We start from the raw sequence: 19,035 nt of genomic DNA on the forward strand, positions 1-19,035 counted from the left end.
CCTCATCCTTTTCGATGTGGCAATATTAGAATCTTTGGAGGCAATATTAGAATCTTCCTAATTATTTTTCTTGGACGAGTTTTGCTATCCTGATGATATTAATTATTCTTAAAGGTCAACAGTACTCACTTGAATCCCCTTCTGTTCTATCATGTAATCAGTTAATTAATTGGAAACCATTTAGCAGAGTCTGCTGAGAGCTCAGCCTGCCGTATGCCCTGTTGTTTTGCTATTGCTGGAGATATATATATATATGCTTTCATATTTATACCCCTTCCTTTCTTCAGAGGCTCTGCAGAGCTCTTGGTACCCTCCCAGTCCATCCCAGCCTCTGGCACCGCTCCCTGAGTCAGGAAAGCTGGGGCTCAGGCCCAGCTGTTAGTTTTTTGGTGGTTTTTTTTTTTTTGTTTTGTTTTTTTTTTTTTACTAACCCCTTCGGGGTTATTCAAGGCTCATTGATTTCTGGGCATCCAAGTAGGTGGGGATATATGAAGTTATTTTTTTTTAATATAAATTTGGTGTAGGAGCCCTCTAACAGCTGAGCTCACAGTCCCTGTTCAGGAGGAAGAGGCAAGACCAGAACATTTCCCAGCACGTCTGCGCTTGATGTGTTGACATAGAGGCTCTCACATGGACCTTGTCCAGCTCTCCCCCTGTCTGCCTGGGCATTTGGAGTGACCTCCCAGCTGGGGTGGTACCTCCTGATGAGCACCTGTCTCTATTGCTTCACTGTATTTGAGGGGGAGGTGGTGGGAAACGTGGGATCCTGGGAGCCTGGTGCTCATAGAGTCATTAAGGTTGGAAAAAACCTCTAATACCATCAAAGTCTAATTATAGTGCACGCAGAGGAGCTGGTAAATGCCCCATGGGCATGGCTCTCCTTCCCATGCCATCTCCTCAAGCTGTGCCTTGCCACAGCTCTGAGCTCTTCTCTCACACAGGGAGATCGGGTTGGCTCTGGGTTCACTGGAAACCCGTGAGCAGGAGGCATTCCCCAGTCGTTCTCTGTTCCCAGCTTGAAGAACAATGCAGTTTGAAGCAAACAGGGTTGGATAAACCCAGCCCCTCACTGGAGCTGGCAGCTGGCAACCCTTGTCCTCAGACAGCACACATCTCCAGTATTATTTCTGCATGCCAAAGCAGGAGCAGAGCCCAGTATAGAGTAGTATTTCAGTCTAATGGATCTAGAGTTACTGCAGTTTAGGACAGAAGAGATGGGTTGGGGGCAGTGCAGCCCTGAGGACCTCTTGGCTGCAGGAGGGCAGCCATGGGGAAAGGCTCTTGCCCGTTGCAAGGTGATTTTTCTTTTCCTTGAGCAGAAGACTGACCTATTGTGTGAATGCTGCTGGACTCTGCCCTGCAGGGAAGCTGGCAGGCAAAGGGAAAGCAACTGCAGGGCTGACCCAGCTTTTAAGCTTTGCTCAAGTCCTCTGAGAGCCCAGATGTCTTTGGAGAAGAGCGATGGAGACTGCACACAACAAGGGCAAGATGAGTGTAGTGCAGAGGGCCAGATCCCTGCATCTGATCTGCCTCGAAGCACAGGGGACAGCGTGACCCACATCTGGTGACGCCTTCCCATCTGTACCATGAGCTGAACTGCAACTGCGAGCAACAATAAACTCTGAGGGGTGATTTGTCTCTGAACAAAGCGTTGTGCAGCTGGGAGATGCCTCAGAGATGACTTGGAGGGTGTGGAAGTGTCATGGGGTAGGAGATGGCCTTTAAGATAAAGGCTGGGCTGGGTTGAAGGCAGCAGCAGGACGTGGCTGCTGCACTGCAGAGGCAGTGGGAGGAGAGGCGTGGGTCAGATGTGCTGCTGGCACTGGCTCTGGGAGCCCTGTGACAGAGGTGTGGTGCCTTCTTGCCTTCCCACTTGCCCTGCAGCTTTTGCTTTTTAATGCTGTTGTTTAAAGAACAGTGCAGAAGACCAGCCCCTTCCACCTCCCTCAGCCCTGTTTCAGAGTGAATTTGAAAATCAGGGTCCTGCAACTGAGAAATGAGGAGGGATTGGTGGTTCCTTCCTCCAGTATCACACCTCCAGGACCAGTGGTGTGCATGTGGAGTGGCAGGGTCTCTTCTTGTGTGTCACCCATGATGGTTCCTCTCTCCTCTCTGATGTAGGATGCTCTGAGTTTGGGAAATTATTGCAGATTTTGAGCCCTAGAACAAGAAATAATTTGTGGGGAATGAGATGATTATATCAGGGCACATGCTGTGTGACTTGTCCCTTACGAGGTACAGGACAGAACCTGTGGATGGGAGAAAGGATTTAGTTTTGTTGCCCAAATGCACAAAGGAAGGTTGAACCTTGGAGATTTTCTGGTTCTGCTGTGTTTGGGGTCAGAAAAGCCCTGGGGGTTGCAGGGATGTTGTTTAAGGAGCAGAATTGTGTTGTAGGTAATGCCAGACCATGGCTGAGGCCCTCTGTAAACTGTCTCACTCCTCCATGGCACCAATATATGTGTCCTGGTGATGAGCCTGAACAGGGAGCAGATCCAGAAGAACTCCTGGCAGCTCTGAAATCTCAGGCTGACCAGTTTAATGGCACATTCTGTTCTGCTCACTCTGCTTTCCGGGCATGCGAGGCTTGCATGCAATTGGCAGTGCCCAGTCCTTTTCCAGGCTGTCTCAAGCGTGTCCTGCTGGGACTTGGGGCTGAGCTATTGGAGATTCCAATTGAGTCTAATATTTGTAGAGCCTGATTTGTGGGGAGGCCTGTCCTGCCACAGCTTCTGGGACTTGTTGGGGTAATTTTAGCACACTCATTAAGGGAGGGCAGTACATTTTTTTCCCTTAACGAGCAAAGCTGCTTACTAAACAGGAAGAGAAAGGAGGGGGATGGGCAGGCAGGAAGGGTGTTGGGGAGTGTAACAGTGCTTTTAGAGGTCATTGAGTTATCTGGCAGGGATAAGCAAGCCCCAGAGTGACTTTCCAGCATTTCTCTGGTTCAAACCCAAAAGCTTTAACAGCTTACTTGCTGCAGATACGAAGCCTGAACAGAGCTGCCCCTACAGCAGCATGTGAGGCTGTGACATTCCCCTCTCCTGCGGCCACCAGCACTCAGCAGTGAGCTGTGAGATGATGGGAAGCACCTGTTGTGCCCAAATATCGAGGGAGTCACATGTGGTGCTACCAGCATATCCAGCACTGTGGACCACAGCTGAGGGATGTGCATCTCTCCTCGCACTTCTGCCAGGCACTTGCTCGTGCTCCCTCAGCCCCAGCTGCTCTGTGAAGTTAATCCCTCCCAGTCAGGATTTTCATAGTGGCACCATGTTATTAAAATGTGTGAAAAACTTCTCCCATGCAGAAATAAATGTGTCAGCTTGGAAACAAGGGCAAGTGGAGGATGGAGCTGCATGGAGGAGGGACAGGTGCACAGGGTCCCTCCCCAGCAGCAGCGTTTCTGCCGTTGCGTTGAGCTGAACTGCATAAAATAACTTACAGTTTAATTACAGGGGCTCCTGCTTGTTGGTGTCATTAATGAGGCAACTGGCTTAATTTAGCTGAATAAAAATGGCTTTAATAGTGGAAACACTTTTGGCTGCTGGGTAATTAAGGGAAAACTAAAAATGCTGTCTCCTCTTGCACTAAAGTCCGCTTGTTCTGGTCTGCAGATATCCAGATTCCTCTTTGTCCCACCCTCACCCATCCCTTTTTTAACCCCAGGAGATTGTTCAGGAGGTGCACTCCGTGGCCCCATCTGTCCCTCATGCTGCCACAAAATGGCAAAGGTCACCTCCCCTTCCCTGTTGGTTGCCAGCGAGGTCTTGGCAGTGCCTGTGGGAGCTGTGGGGGAGTGTGCAGGATGTGGCGTGTCCCCTCCTGAAATGTAGGAAGAGGATGGAGGGAGAGAGCAAGGACTGGGATTTAGCTGTCACTCAGTGGTGACAGCCTGCCCTTGAGGTGTACAGGGAGGTGCTGGTGGAGAAGGCTGGCAGGGATAGGAGCAGGAGCCTTGGGAGCACGGCTGCTGCAGCAGGAGCATTGTGGAGTGGTGGTGAGCCTCAGCCGTGGGTGGGTTGGGTGGCTCTACCCTGGACCTGGTCCAGGTGAGCTCCATCCAACCCCCTCTCTCTACTCAACTCTTTTTGGAGGTAAAAAGCACCCTGGCAGCTACTTCTAGAGACTGTCTCCATGGAAAAGAGCATCCTGTGAGTGATGGAGAAAATGTCCCGTGGCAAAGAAACAGTTTGAATACGTTCCAGGAACGCTGATGGCAGATCTGTCCTGGAAGAGAAAGGCTCCTGTTCATTGCTGAGAAACACACAGGGAAGGCATTTTGCCTCCCTCTGCCTGTGTTTCCTCGACGTGTGATGTGCTTTTTTGTTACAGGTGGAGCTGATGTATAGGCTGTTATAAAGGTTGTCTGGCACACTGCTGCAGGACTGCTTCCACTTTCCTATAATTCTGCCAAATTTTAATTGCTCAGGCTGAAGTTTTCTGTGCTGGATGTCTGCTCCTGGCTGATTCTATTTTTTATTATTACTTTCTGGTCTCACATAAGAGCTTTCTCAAATGTGTGAGGTGGTAGAAGGGAGGTTGGGAAAGAAGCTGTTTTGCTCAAGCTAGAAAATACTGGTGATTCTCCTGCTACAGAACACTTGCACCCTCCTTTTGAGCAGGAAAAGAAATCTTGTCAAAGGGCAGATTTTTCTTGGAAGACTTGGTGTTGCTCAGGGACATCTTAGGTCAGCAGAATGGCTCTTGGTCCAGTTGGAGGGGAAAAGTTTTGAAAAGGATGTCTTGGGACACTGGTGTTGGTGTGGGAGGACATAAAAGTGGGGAAGATAATAGGAAATTTGGGCATGGACAAGGAAATTGAGGCTGAGAAATATTTGGGAGTGGTTGGAGAGCAATGAGTAGTGTGGTTCAGCCAGCTGGGAGGGAGAAGGAAATGGGTCAGGAAGGAGAGAGCTGGCACTGCCCAGCCACAGCATAGGAGGATGGGGGTTCACATCCCTGCAGGTAACAGGGATTTGGAGGTGGCAGCAGACTTTTGGCCTTGGAAATGCAGCAGGAAGGCAGAATGGGCCTGTGAGAGGCCTTGATTTGGCGCTGTGAGAGGACTAGTCCTGGATGTGAGTGCCTTGATTTTCCCCAACCCTCCCCATTTATGCTGTACAGAGCACTGGGAAACTTGGTGTGTGCAGCTGAGGTTTGTGAGTGGGGGGGAACTTTGCAAGCACCCAACAGGAGTTAAAGTGCTGGAGCTCAGAGCCTTGCCTGCGGAGCCATAATTTAATCTCTCCTCATGTGCATGTACTGTGATTCCATCTCTAATTACAGAATTACATGCTCACTTCCCCAGGAAACCTGCCCCATCCAGCATGTGGGATGGATCTGTTCTGGGGACAAATCATTGCTGTGCAGTGAGGTTTCTCTGGAGGAGCTCTATTTTCTGCAGCGCAAGTCAGTAGCTGTACCCTTTTGCATGTGGAATCCCCGTCCTGGCATCTCTGACCTTTTGAGTTTTTGTGACCGAAATGGTGTATTTTTTGATGTGTGTTTGTGTGCAGCCCCTTTCGGTCTCTGTGCTGAGGTCTGAGCCTGAGGAAGGACCTTTGTGAGGTTTTGAAGTATCTAAGGACCTTTGTGAGGTTTTGAAGTATATTTCCAGTGACAGACATGCTCCTCTGTGTGTGTGTCCAGGCTGGTCTGAAGCAGAGCCGTGGGTGTGTGTCCCCCTGACCAGCCCTGCAGAAGTTGATGGTCAGGTCAGATCAAACCTTGGCTCTGCCCTTTGAGAGCAGAGTCTCCTGCCAGATGTGCGCAAGGGAAGACCCATCTCCTCTCTGTCTAATGCTTGCTGTGGGTTGTTGTCTGGGGGAGGGAGGAGGTGGTAGGAGTTGGTTTCCAGGCACTGCAGGAGATGAGAAGCGGAGCACATCTGCCTGGCAAAGCTCCTTGCATTAGTGAGGATGTATCCTTTCTCCATCTCTCTGTGTCCTAAATTGTAATAACACGATCATGCTATTTTTGATTCACTTATTTGCGTGGAAAGCCTGTTGTTTTTTCTCTTCTCTTTCAGAATCCAATTTTCTCTTGACATTTCTGCCTAATGTAGCAAAACATGACCTTTGAGAAAGGACATTCCAGCGAGATTCACTCCCTCCTCTGCATTTCTGCCTCTCTCCCACATCTTGCTGTCTCTCATGCATCCCCTTTACGCTTCCTTCTTCTCCCTGGGCTGGGGGAGGGAGTTTACTGTCTCACTTTTCAGTAACAGAGAGTTGCTCCTTCCCCTCCCACTTTTCATCTGTCTTTGCAAAATTTCCAGATGCTCAGTGCCCTGGGGTGGATAAAGGAGGGAGCCTTGCAATGTTTTCCTTCCCCCCTTCTTAGCTTTACCTGCCAGTTTTACCACCTTTGTCAGAGACTGGAAGCAGTTTGTCTACAGACATGGGAATGGTGGGATCATAGTCATGTGAAATGAGGTACCTGTGGTTTGCTGTGGTTCCCACAGCAGGATAGTCTGATGTGAAGCAGAGCCAGAATTTAAAAAGGCAGCGCTGTGCCATCATTGTGTTTGGGCTTGTTCTTCTGCCAGGCTCGTGGACAGGCTTTGGGACAATGCTCTGCTGTGTGAGCAGCATCTCCACTCCTAATTGAAGAGTTCTGTGCAGGTGGGACAGGACCAGAATTGTTTGTCCCTTGCTGAGACCCAGTGTAAGGGAAGAAATGCATCTGTCATCCCAAATCCTCGTGCATCAGACCTGTGCCAGCAGGAGCCATTCAGGGTTAATTTTAGCACTTATTTGCAAATCAAACAGGGACTGGGGGCTGAGCCCTGCACAGCTGGGCTGCCTTGGGTCATACCTCCTCTCTGGCCAGCCCAGAGTAGAATGAACTTCAGATGATTCATGCCTCTGGCCCTTCATCGATCTTCCCTGTGGGCCAGGCTGAGGCAGAGGGGTATCCTCAGCCTCAAGCTGGGCTGCCCTGCCTGCCTGCGGCTCACAGCAGGGATGGATTCAGTGAGGGATGTGAGGCTGCACCTCCTGTGTGTTCTGGAGGTGTTCTGTGAGCATTTGGGGCTCTCCCAGAGCTTGTGATCACCCATTCCTCTGCTCACTCACCCCATGGGCTGGTCACTCGATTGGTGGCTCTCAGGCTGGCCAGGTGTCCCTGGGAAGGCTGGCTGGGACAGAATGTGTATCACTGCCATCTTTTTGTGCTGTTAGATACCAGGGGCTTTTCTCCTTCTGCTCACCTTACTCCAGACACATTTCTTCCTCTTGTTTTTATTAATTCAGTTCCTTTTGCATTCTTTCATCCTCTCTGGCTTTCAGCTAAAGAGAAGATATCTGCTGGGTTGCAAAGCTTTCCCAGGTGGATGAGATTTATGTTTTTGCAAGTTTGGGCAGATGGAGAGAGGGATGGGGAGCTGTTGGCTGCTGTAGCAGTGGTACCCCTGGGTGCAAGCAGCACACAGCCATTCCGGGACACCTGGAACGCAGAGCTACTGCAGATCATATGAGAACACCTTGGGTAATCATCGTGCTGTCATTTGAACCTGGCTGTTACTATTTTTAACGTGAGGTTTGTGCTTAATTTTTTGTTCAAGTTCTGAAATTAGACTTGTTCTTTTTGCTTATGGTTGGTTGAGCTCCAGATTCACGGGCAAGAGTCAGACATTGGATTTTTTTTTCCTTAACATTGCAGCAGGATATAAATCATTTTTCCCCTTAAAAAAAAAAAAATAAAGATGAGAAAGGGTTCATTTGGGTTTGTCCTCATTAGACTCTCCCATTATGAAATCTGGACTTGAGTTCTAAACTGCTTGACAGCCTCCCCATCAAGGAGGATGATGAGCTCTGTGGAGGTTGTAGGGCCGTGTGCAGGAAGAATTATTTACGGTGACTGCTTTCTTCTTTTTTCCCCCTTAATTTTCAGAGACCTCTCCGGGAACCGGCTCACCACTCTGTCATGGCAACTCTTCCAGACACTGCGACTCTTTGAACTGTAAGTCCCACCCTGGGGGTATCTCCTGGGAAAAGACAGGAGGCTGAGAGGAGGAACGATTTCCAGATAGAGCTATTTTGAAGCCCGCAAATAATTACCTAAAACTCCAGTGGGCAGCAACATCCTTGGGAGGCTTTCCTGGGTATGGGAGTACCAGAGCAGAACTGCTTCTCTTTTAACTTCACAGCAGCTGCCTAATTAATGTCGGGATGATGAACAAGTCATGCTTGGAGTAGTAAATGGTTGACTAACTCTGCGAGCACATTAGAAATACTTACTAGGCCAGATTTTTGAGTGAATGTCTTCAAACACTTGCTCTCATCTGTTGCAGGGTAGGGATAACTGCTTTTCTTTAGTTGGTACACATGCTTTACAAGACACCCCTGCATTTAGGCCGATGATTCCCTTTCTCTGTAGCAACAGAGGCACCTTCCAGCTCTGATGTGGGAGATGATGAGATAGTTATATCTCCTGGGGCACTGTTGGCCTTCAGCCTGCTGAATTATTGATAGAGCATTCAGCATCATGCTTGAAGAATAAGTGGGCACGAAATCAATGGAGCATTGCCCTGATGACCTGTTTTGTTGAATTTTAGAAATAGTTGTTTGGTGGGTATAAAAAAATATATATGTAGGATTTGTCCCAGAGGATCCTGGGAAGCTCCATTCATCCTCACGATGATCAATAGAGCTGTAAGCTAGAAGTGACTTATGAAAGAATAAAGACAGTCTTTCAAGTGGGAGTAAGTGTGTTATCACCAGTGTTACTGCAGTGTATTTTATTTCTGTCAAATTGTTAAATGAAAAATACTAATAGTGATATTAGAAAATGGAGAAACGCCCTTCTGATGGGGAAATTTGGCTTGCAGAGTTAAAATGCTGAATTCAGAATTCGTCTCCTTGCTGATTACAGCTCTAAATATTTTTCAAGCCTGGCTCGGGTTTCAATTTTAATAGCATGAGTCGTTTGTATTCTTAGACCTTTACTTATTGTCATTGCACTGTCTGGCAAAACTCAGATTGATGGTTGTTACCCAAGAGAGACCCAAGAGTGGAGGAGCAAATGGGGCTGCAGTCCTGAGCTGGAGGCACTCCCAGGGCCTGGGGTAATGGTGAGCCTGCCGATTAATGGGAATACTTCCAAAGGGGCTTGGTTTTATGTGCTTTTGCTTCATTTGGTCATATTTTGTTTCTTCAGGCACATCCCAGGTCTGCCAGCTCCAGCCGGGCTCAAAAGACCAATACCAAGCACAAAGGGAATTGAGAAGCTGCTGTTGGGCAGCAAAGGGTACTTCACCTGATGAATACATCTGTGTTCTGATATGATGCTCCTGGCAGGGAGCTGGTGTGCTCAGGGTGGCTTTGGATGGTGTCAGCAGAGTCACTTGGGGCCAGCACTCTGCAGTATGGCAAGTGGGACTGAGCTGAATTACCTGGCTCCAGTTGGAGCTGTGCTCAGAGCAGTTTTCTTGGGGATAACAAACCCCAATGAATGAAAGAAGTAATGCACAAAGAAGTGTGGGAGATCACAGGGCTGGTTGGTAAGAAGTCATGGTGGGGTGGGAAAGCAGTACTGATGTGGTGTGTGTTTTCCACGGCCTCACATGGGCAGCTTTGGCATCGTGTGTGGCAGGAGCCTCAGCTGAACCTCTCCTGCTCCAAGCTGTGAAAGGGGTCTTGGCAAACCAACCTCTGGCACCAGCTCCAGTGAGCAATTTAGACCTACAAATGTGCCTGCCCACGGGGGCTGCCTTGCTGTTGGCTGGGCTGGAGTAAGAGCCTGGCCAAGTTCACTTTTCCTAAGGAATTGCTTTAGGTGCTTCCTGACAAATGTTCCTCTCTGAGTTCCTTGTTACTAAGGGCCCTCCATCCACATGGGCACAGCTAGGAGGGGGTTACCAGAATAATGTGCTGATGCTGGTCCCCAAACATGACAGCAGAGGGGTATTTTATCTCGTACCCACTGGGATGTCAGTTTTTAAGGGGTAGGAGGATGTGCCTGCAGTGTCCTTCCTGGGGCCATGAAACTGTCCTGATGAACTTTGGATTTGTTGGAAAGAAGGCAGTACACAGGTGTAGCCAGAGCTATTGGCTCTGAATAATCATTCACATAAAGATGTTGGGAATTAAGGTAAAGACATGTTACCTACTGTGGGGTGGTTGTGGTCCTGACTGCTAGAAGGATGGGACCTGTTGGTGAGGAAGAGCAGATCTCCAAGATGGGAAGAAATTACTAATGGATCCCCAAAAGTGGGAAATACTGTATTTTTTTTTTTTTTTTTTTAGAAATGCAGAGGATGGGTGAGTAAGAGACAGTTTTTTGGCACACTGAGCTCCAAGGAGGCTTCCAGAACCTGGGAAGGAGATGGAATACATGGCCCACATAAAGCGAGTGTGAAACACTGGTGAAAGCTAGAAAGGGAGTTGCAGATTGACATCAGCCAAGGACTTGAAATTGAGCCAAAATTCTCTGGAAAGGGAGAAAGTGGTGAGCAGCAGAGACTGATGCAGAGACAGCAAAGTGTGAAGAAGGCAGGCTGAGCAGCAGCATTTGTACACAGCAGTGGAGAGGCCGGAAGAATCCAGGGACATGTAGTCCACTCTTCTCCAGAGGGTTAGGTCTGTGTGGAGGGATGGTGGGACAAGTGGGTGCAGAGGCTCACCAGTGATGCCTTATACTGAATTCCAGTGCCCCTGTGCTATCAGGAAATCATGGATCCGGAGGGAGGGTAGTCATCCAAGCCAAAACTGTGACTGACAACGAGGCAGCTCGGAGCAGTGGAGCTTGTGGTGAGGGAAGCGATGGGAGGATTGTCCCCAGGAGAGTGTTGGGAGGAGAGGAACTACAACTGGTTGTGACATGGAGATTGCCAGGGAACACGAGACCTGACAAAGCCACTCACAGTGAACAACGAGGAGGAAAGATCAGAAGACTACTGGGCAGGTGGATGGCAACTTGGGGCTTGAAATTGCTGCTTGGCTGCATCCAAGGCATCGCAGCCTCATGAACGTGGTATTGCTATAAAGAAGAATCTCTTGTTCGACAGAGTTGAGATTTTCTCCTGCTGACTCACTGAAGAAAGGATGGCAAAAATGAGGCACACTTCCAGAGAATATTATCTCTTGCTCATTCTGGCCAGAAACAAGGCTTGGAATAGTTTCCAGTAACTCCAGCCCTAAATCCCATAGCATGGGCTGACCTTGACCAGCAGGGCTCAGGCTAATGAGCGCACAACTCTCCGAAGTCTGAAGCTGAGTGTGTGCAGGGAAGCATCTGACACATGCAACAGCTCATAAACATTGGACTTAGAGCCTTTCTTATCCAGAAGTCACAGCTGGTTTCCTCTGTCATGTCCTTGGCTTCCTTTGTCATGTCCTCAGAGAGCTTAGGGCTGACATTTCAAGAAATTACTTCCCGGAAAAACCTAAGACTCTGGATCCAATTACATCTTTGGTTGTATAAAACCTTGTAGTCCTGAACATCTTGCTGCTCTGCCCAACCCATCAGCATTTCTAATACCATCAGTCCTTGCCAAGCTGCCCTGCAGTACATTCCTGCAATGCTACAGCAAGAGGCTTTGGAGGGGATGGGGCACAGCAGCATCTCTGTTAATGTTATGAGTCCAACTTAACATGGTCTGTGCCTCCAGCTTTGAAACTTATCACCGTCAGCAGTCCCAGTAATAGAGCTGTGGCCAGACAGTGGGTACTTGCCTGCTCTCTGCATTAGCTGAGCCAGCTGTCAGACACTGCACAGCGCTCCCTGTCCCATCCCTTTCTGTCAGGGATTTGGAAATAACAGTTCTGGTTGGACCACCAAGAGAAACCTTGGTTCTGGGAAATTAATAGGAACAAAAAACAAAATCAGATTTTTTTCTATCTCTGCTGAGTGCTCTTTGGTTCTCAAGCTTAGGGAAGTGGCCTCAGTCACAAGGTAGGAAGAGCGTTTTAATTGCAGGAGTATGAAACCTTGGCAGGAGTTTTATGTGAATTGAAACAGACAGGAGAAGTGTGGCAAGGATCTCGGCTGCCCTCTGAGAGGTTTTAGCTGCAGACAGCTTTGCTTTAGCTGATGAGTGGGGAGGCATGGGACAGGGCACGTGTCTCATTTAGCTGCTAGTCTAGAAAAAAAAGCTGCTTGTGTGTGTGTGAGGTCCCTGTCTGTTCCAGAACATACCAAATTGTTAATGCTATCTGTCTCCCACACTGGTCCACCCTGGTGAAGGCTGTCCAGGCAGTTTTGGGAGACAGTGGGTACAGCTCTCTGAAGGGAGCAAAGCTGGGCTCAACCAGGCACCAACAGCATCACTTTTGCTGGAGAATTGTCTTGATGTGTGCAGGGCTCTAAGGTTTCAGTTTTGATGGGTGTCTCCACCTCCATGCACCATGTTTTTGTTAAACCGACACAATGGGTCCCATCAAATGACAGCTCATGGTACGATTGTCACAAATTTCCTCTTTCCCCAACATAGTGTGCCTGTCTGGGAAGGGGATGTGCCCTGAATACACCCTACCATCACTCTCTGCTTATGGTGCTGGTGGATGGCTCTGGCTCATGTGCAGGTTCAGTCCCTTTTTGGATGAACTCTTTGAGTCACAGAGCAGCTCTGCTTGTGCAGAGAGCCCAGTTCTTTTGCAGCTGTGATATTTGCTATTTCTCACAGGTGCTTTCAGTTTTAAGGAGGGCTGAAGAAGGTGTGGGCGTGTGCAGAGCTCCTGAGCGCCTGCAGCCAAGTGATGCTTTGGCAACAATTCCAGCCTGCATACAAAAAATGCACTTTGGGTTTGTTTGTTCTTTTCAGGAGTAAGTTCTGCTGGATATGTCCCACAAAGAGCCCCTTGCCTTAATTCTCCCTGGGGTGCTTCTGCACCCATGCTCTGCAGCGCATGGCAGTGTCCTCTGGTCCAAAAGTGTGTTTTGCCCAAAGGGCACCCTCTGGTCCCCAAGGTGCTTCTCCTTCTTGCAGGGGAGAGAAGGTGCATTTATGTCCACAGGCAGAGGGTCGTAGGAAGTGGAGGTGTGATACAGAAATGTGAGAGGAAGAGCTGGAAGGAGCTGTAGCTCCTACTGGTTCCTGCAAGGGGAGGAGTCTGAGGAGAGAATTGGAGGTCCCGGTTTTTGGGTGAGTTTAGAGCTGTGTGAGTGTGGAATTCGCTATGCACCTCTCTGGAGAGCCAGCTGGCATGGCAAGGCTGGCACCAAGCAAGGAGGAAAGGGTATTTTACACGTGTCAGGAATGCTTTTGCAATGCATGTTAGGGACAAGGGGTGCACACATCTGTGTCCCTTCTACCCGCAGTGCGTGCCAGCTGTCCGTGGCACTCAGCACATCCAGCCTGTGATGGGAGTTAAATTGTGCAAAAGCCCCTCTGGGGGGTCTCGATGAGAGCGAGCTGCATCGCTGGTGTTGGGGCAGGTTGGGGGAAGTTCTGCCTTGAAGCCTGTGGCTCCTGTATTATTCATGGCCCTTCATGAATTAGCAATGGGCCGGGAAAGCTGCTGTCTATTACTTACAGAGCTGCCCTTAAGTGCTAGGACAGCAGCTCTCCCAGCAGCCTCGTTTTGTGAGGATATTTGCAGCAGAGCAGAATTCCTCCCCCATTGCATCTGAGCTCCCCCAGCTCCCCGCCAGGTCCCAGGGTACATCCCCAGTTACCTGATCTGCCGTGGCTCTTACCCACATGCCATCCCATGTTCTACTGGTATCAGTGATCTTGGGAGGCTCCTGAGAAGAAAATAGATTCATGGTCATGTAGAGGAGGATGTAAAGCCTGTGCAAAGCCCTGGCAGTACCTGTCAGAGCACGCAGCGAATGTCTCATCACTCAAATCCCACCAAATCACTGCGCTAATCTGCTCTGGTCTGTTAAATTTAGTGCTTTGGCCTTTGAGTTGCTTGTCTGAGCCTTGTACCTGTGTCACAGAGGTTTATGTGCTTTTGGTGGGAAAGAAATGAACTAATGAAAAGCCACAGAGTGAAGTTTAACTCAGTGTTTGCCCTACAAAAAAAAGGTCACATGACATCTTGACGTATTTGAAAATGCAAAGTGGCATCATTAGGGTTCAGGTTTAGCAACCCTGGGTGCTACCAGAAGACCCCTTCACGTCCTCCTTTTACAGCACTGTATTGACAAAACAGCAGCTGTGGATGTTTGGAAGGTTGTTTCCAAATCCTGTTAGTCGGTGAAATTAATTTTGTGAAAGCAAGCATGGATTTTTGTGGTAACAAGTGGAACAGAGCAGGAAAAAAGCTCTCCCCTGTATGATGGGGGATCTAGATATCATGTGCAGCAATGGTTTGACCTTTGGAGATCCCCTTCTGCTTTGGGGCAACTGAGCTCACCTTTGGCACTGCTGGCTCTGCTGATCACAACTTCCTTTGCTTTACAGTTGTGTGGGGAGAGATTTTGTTTGTTCAGGCTCTATCTCCTAGTTTTGCTAAAATTATCATTGCAACCAGATTTGGTAACTCAGTCCTGGATGAGCACTGGGCTCTTCTTACTGCTGGGACTTGCCCTTCTTGCATGTCCACAGAGACCTGCAGAGCTTTAAAAATGTAAATGAAATGGTTAATAGGTTGGAAAATCAATTATAATAAACATTCCTGGTATATAAACTATGTGTAAGTGTGGTTTAAATGAAGTACATTAAAGGCAGTGCTTTTCTCCATTTCTCCTGGTCAGGTCAGCAGGGTCTCAGTACGGTGCTGATTGATTTGATTAAAATGCATGTTCCCCTGCACATTAGCTTGTGTTCTGGGTCACCAGGAGCCCGTGTCCGTACAAGGAACGTGGGAGAAGAGCTGCCAGCTTCTCTGAGTGCTTGTGGGGGCTTGAATTGTGCTTTGTCCAGCAGAGTCTAGGACCACTACTGAAGTGGGATTTGAAGATGTGGATCAATATTTTAGGGCAGTAGAGAGCTGCCTTTTCATTTGCTGAGGGGTGACTCTTCTGAGTGTCTGGGTGACAGTGGGACCAAGCCACAGGAGTACAGATCTTGTGGTGAGAGACATTGAATGCATCTGTGTGCTGCCCTGGGAGATGTAAAACCTTGTGTGCACTCACGAAGGAGACTGAATGCATGGATGTGTGGCTGTGGAAAAGACAGGGATAATAAGTGCCAGAAGACCCCATGTGAATAACACGGAGAAGATTCTACTTTAGCTCTTACACTTATATGGTGGCTGTTCTCCTTGGGGACTCCAGAGCCAGGTGACAGCTCTGCTCATCCTTCCCCATCCCACCATCCTCTCTCACCTCTCTCTGCCTGCAGGAGACTAGAGAGGAACCTTTTTAACTGCAGCTGTGACATCCGCTGGATCCAGCTCTGGCAGGAGAAGGGCGAGGCAAACCTGCAGTACCAGGATCTCTACTGCATGACCATGGATGCAGTCATTATCACTTTGAAGGAGATGAACATCACCCAGTGTGGTAAGGATCCCAGGGCTGGACATGAGGGAGGGATCCCTGTGCAATCCAGCACCTTAGGTTCAGCTATTTTGGGAATCTGATGTAGCAGGATCCCACCACGTGGTTGAGAGGAAGATTGAAGCTGGTTAGGATAGTTTGTAGATTAAAAATAGAATATCTGGGTAAATGTGAAGCTGCTATTAATGTGTGTATGAAAGATATTGAGTGATTTGGGGCATTTTCTTCACTGCAATGCTGCTGCTTGACAAAGTGTCTGTAGTGAGTCTGTGTGATGTCTTGAGCTGTTTCATGTAGACCTTCCCGTGCCTAACGAATCCTAGAAGCAGCATATTGTTAAAAGACACTGCCGCTGTATCTTTTGTAATTACTCTTAGGAAATACACGTCTCTATTCATTTTCTTTTGTTTTATTTTTCAATTGAAATCCCATATCTGTAGGGAAGAGCCAGAAGTGACTTTATATCTCTTTCTATTTCCTGCTGATGTTTAAAAGAGTCCAGCGGCCCCAGGAGCAACGTGAGGCGTGTTCAATAGTTATCCCTTTTTCCTTCACCTTGTTCACATATCAGCTGCCTGTTTGGTGTCAGGTTTTGCTCTGCTGTTGCTATTACTGGAAAGCATCCCTTGCAGACTAAGGAAAAAGAGATGTACCTTCTACAGAGCAATTAAACTGTCTGTACACAGGCAGCTGTCAAACTCGCAGGCTGAAAAAAGGAGAAAAACTAGATTTATTTTTTTTTTATAATCATCCTCTGTACTAGGGATTTGGGTTTGTTATTTGTAGCAGTAGTAGACAAACAGCATGCACGTTTGGATTTGCATGACTTGGGTTTTTTGTTGTTTTGTTGCCTTTTTTTTTTTTTCCAAGTTCACCCTGTCCCTTGAAGCTTTGGAAATTGGCCAAAGTGTGCCTTCATGTAGATGAACTAAAAAGATTTGAGAGTGCTTAATTTCCGCCCCACATGGGATGAATAAGCTGCAAGGATTAGACAAAAAAAATTCCTTAGGGATCAGGGATAGGAGGAGAGATGGCTCCATCAATGGTGGCATTAGACTGCAGGGGACAGCAGGGTGCTGATTTTTGGAGCAAAAATGTGCTGGTGTGCAGGGTGAGCACCTCTTCTGAGCATGAAACCTCCTGGAGGAGGGGCAGGGAGCCGCAGTGGTCTGCTTTCCTCCAGAGGAGTCTTTCTGCTCAAGCATTAAGACTCCAGGGATGCTCTAAAGACACCACATTTGCCTTTTTCCTTTGGTGTGGAGGGCAGGCATGGCTTGGTGTGGCCATGTTTGATACCAGCTCAGCCTGGAGAAGACCATACATGTCCTTCCCATTTCCCTGTCAGCTATTCCTGCCACCTATGCAGCTTTGCCAGGTCTTGACTGCTGCCTTCTCTCTTCTGGCATCCCCCCAATGAGTACAATGCTGCTTCCTTCCTGGTGCCACTCCCCGATGGCCATGAAAGTGTGTGTGTGTGTCACCAGCCATGACTTTGCCTTGGCATGATGGATGCTGCTGCCCTGTGATGGGATAGGACCACTAGTCAGTACCTGCTGCCCTGCTTACTCAGTTTGCCTCTGAAAACCTCCCCTATTCAAGGAGACTATTTGGCCCTCTTGCAACCAGCACTGTCTTGTTTCACGTTGCAAGGATATCTGGTGCCTGTGGCACCATGTAAGAGTGGTGTAGATCAGAGCCACCATAAATCAGTGAATCCCTCTGCTACCACCGAGGAAGAACAAGGGCACCTTCTGTTAGGAGAGCTGCAGTTAATGTGAGGACACATCCTTGGTCATCTTTTCTTGATTGTTATATATTAGAGTGACACTTTCTTCACCTGGAATGCTGAGCACTCTGTGCCTTGTCCCTGGAGGTGGGGAGGCCTTGGATCCTCTCCCAGGACACACAGTTTTCCTGTTCCAGGTGACTGCCCTCATGAGCAGCTTCTGTGGGAGTAGAGAGATGGGGATGGGGGTTGTGAGAGAGGGTGGCCAGAACTGGACAGCAACTTTTGGATTCAAAGACGATGGGAGGGTCTGCTCAGCTGGCACATCTCCAGCGTCTACATGTTCCTCTGTCTCTGACACCCCTCCTTTTCTCGGTAGGGCAAGGCCATGCTGTTGCCTCATGCTACTTATCTTGGGGTGCTGGGGGCTAATTTGAGAAACAGCTTGGTGGGTTCTGGGTCCTCACAAGCCCTGTGGCTGGCTGTAGCAAATGCTGCCTCACACCTGAGCGGATTTTTTTGGCTCCTCTAGACCTTCCTGAGATCAGTGTGAGCCACGTGAACCTGACGGTGCGGGAAGGGGAGAACGCCGTCATCACCTGCAATGGCTCAGGATCGCCGCTGCCGGACGTGGACTGGACAGTGGCTGAACTCCACTCCATCAACACCCACCAGGTAGGGGCTGCAGCACCTCAGTGCTGCCTGTGCCCAAAGCAGCTGCTGGGAGTTCCCCAGGTCCGTGCAAGCAGGTATGAGAGAAGAGAAATCATTGTATCCAAAGGAAAGCTGAAGCCTTGCTCTATCCACATGAGAAGCTGGGGACTACCAGAAGGGAGCAAAACCTTTCCTCTGGATGGCTGGAAAGTGAAGATGAGAGAGCTTCAGAGCTCAGTGCTCCCTGATTGAATTAACCCATGTGTCCTCTGATGAAACTGTACTAAAACTGCCTGTTTGCCATACCTAAGTAGCAGCTAAGTAAGATTTTCTAGAGGCCAGCCGTATGAATCAGTGCTACAATGCCATGGCTCTCCCCTTCCCAGTATTTCCTCTTATAAGATGAGGTGTGTTTAATCAGGTGAGGAAATACCTCCCTCTATCCAGATCCCAGTTGTTCTTGGATTTTGGAGACCTTCTCACATGGAAACTGTGATCCTCCTTTTCTGGGGGTGGTAGTGGGGAGGAAAGGAGCCACCAGATACTGATTTCTGTGTGTATTTTTCTCTGGGATTTTTAGACCAACCTCAACTGGACCAATGTTCATGCCATCAATTTGACCTTGGTGAATGTCACCAGTGAGGACAATGGATTCCTGCTTACCTGCATTGCTGAGAACGTGGTGGGGATGAGCAATGCCAGTGTGCTGCTCACTGTCTACTGTAAGTACCAGTGGAGACACCTTGTCCATACAGAGCCTGGAGGGGCTGCCCTGGGAGCTGTTTGAATGCACAGCCACTTGCTACCTGTGCCATACTGGTTTTGTGGGTGAGGATTAGGAGGAGCTGAGCACAGTGAGCTGGAGGTGGATCCTCACACAGCTCTCTCTCAAGTGTCAGTAATTTTGCTTTTCCGATGCTTCCATTAATCCAGAAATGGGCATGAGAGCAGGGAAGGAACAGCAGTGCCACCGTGGTGGTAATGGGCATTTCTTGCCCCTCTCTAGGAAGACTCAACAGACTAAGGGAAAGCCATAGAGGGACTAAAAATCTGTTTACAAACACAAAGTTTCTTGCCTTTACGCTATGCGAGAGGTTCAATGACACCCTTGCTAAAGTTTAAAACTTGCCACTGATTACAGGGATGTTAGTGCTTCCTCTCAGGTCAGATCCTACAAAGTTAAACCGCAAATGTCATGTAAATGTGCACGTGTCAGATTTGAACTGCTCACTTTTATCTCCAAGTAGCTCAACTTTCTTTGTGCT

General features: G+C 48.6%; 1 protein-coding gene across 4 annotated transcripts in view; it reads left to right on the top strand.

The window, feature by feature from the left end:
* NTRK3 (neurotrophic receptor tyrosine kinase 3) overlaps nt 1–19,035 on the top strand; it is a 219,078-nt gene that overhangs the window by 45,557 nt on the left and 154,486 nt on the right. For all 4 annotated transcript variants that reach the window (XM_032122343.1, XM_032122344.1, XM_032122346.1 and 1 more), the window contains 4 exons: nt 7,897–7,965; nt 15,236–15,393; nt 17,649–17,791; nt 18,351–18,492. In XM_032122343.1, coding sequence (XP_031978234.1) covers nt 7,897–7,965; nt 15,236–15,393; nt 17,649–17,791; nt 18,351–18,492 — 512 coding nt within the window. The remainder of the gene's footprint in view (nt 1–7,896; nt 7,966–15,235; nt 15,394–17,648; nt 17,792–18,350; nt 18,493–19,035) is intronic.

Source organism: Corvus moneduloides, chromosome 13, assembly GCF_009650955.1.
Source record: "Corvus moneduloides isolate bCorMon1 chromosome 13, bCorMon1.pri, whole genome shotgun sequence".
NCBI classification, from domain to species: domain Eukaryota; kingdom Metazoa; phylum Chordata; class Aves; order Passeriformes; family Corvidae; genus Corvus; species Corvus moneduloides.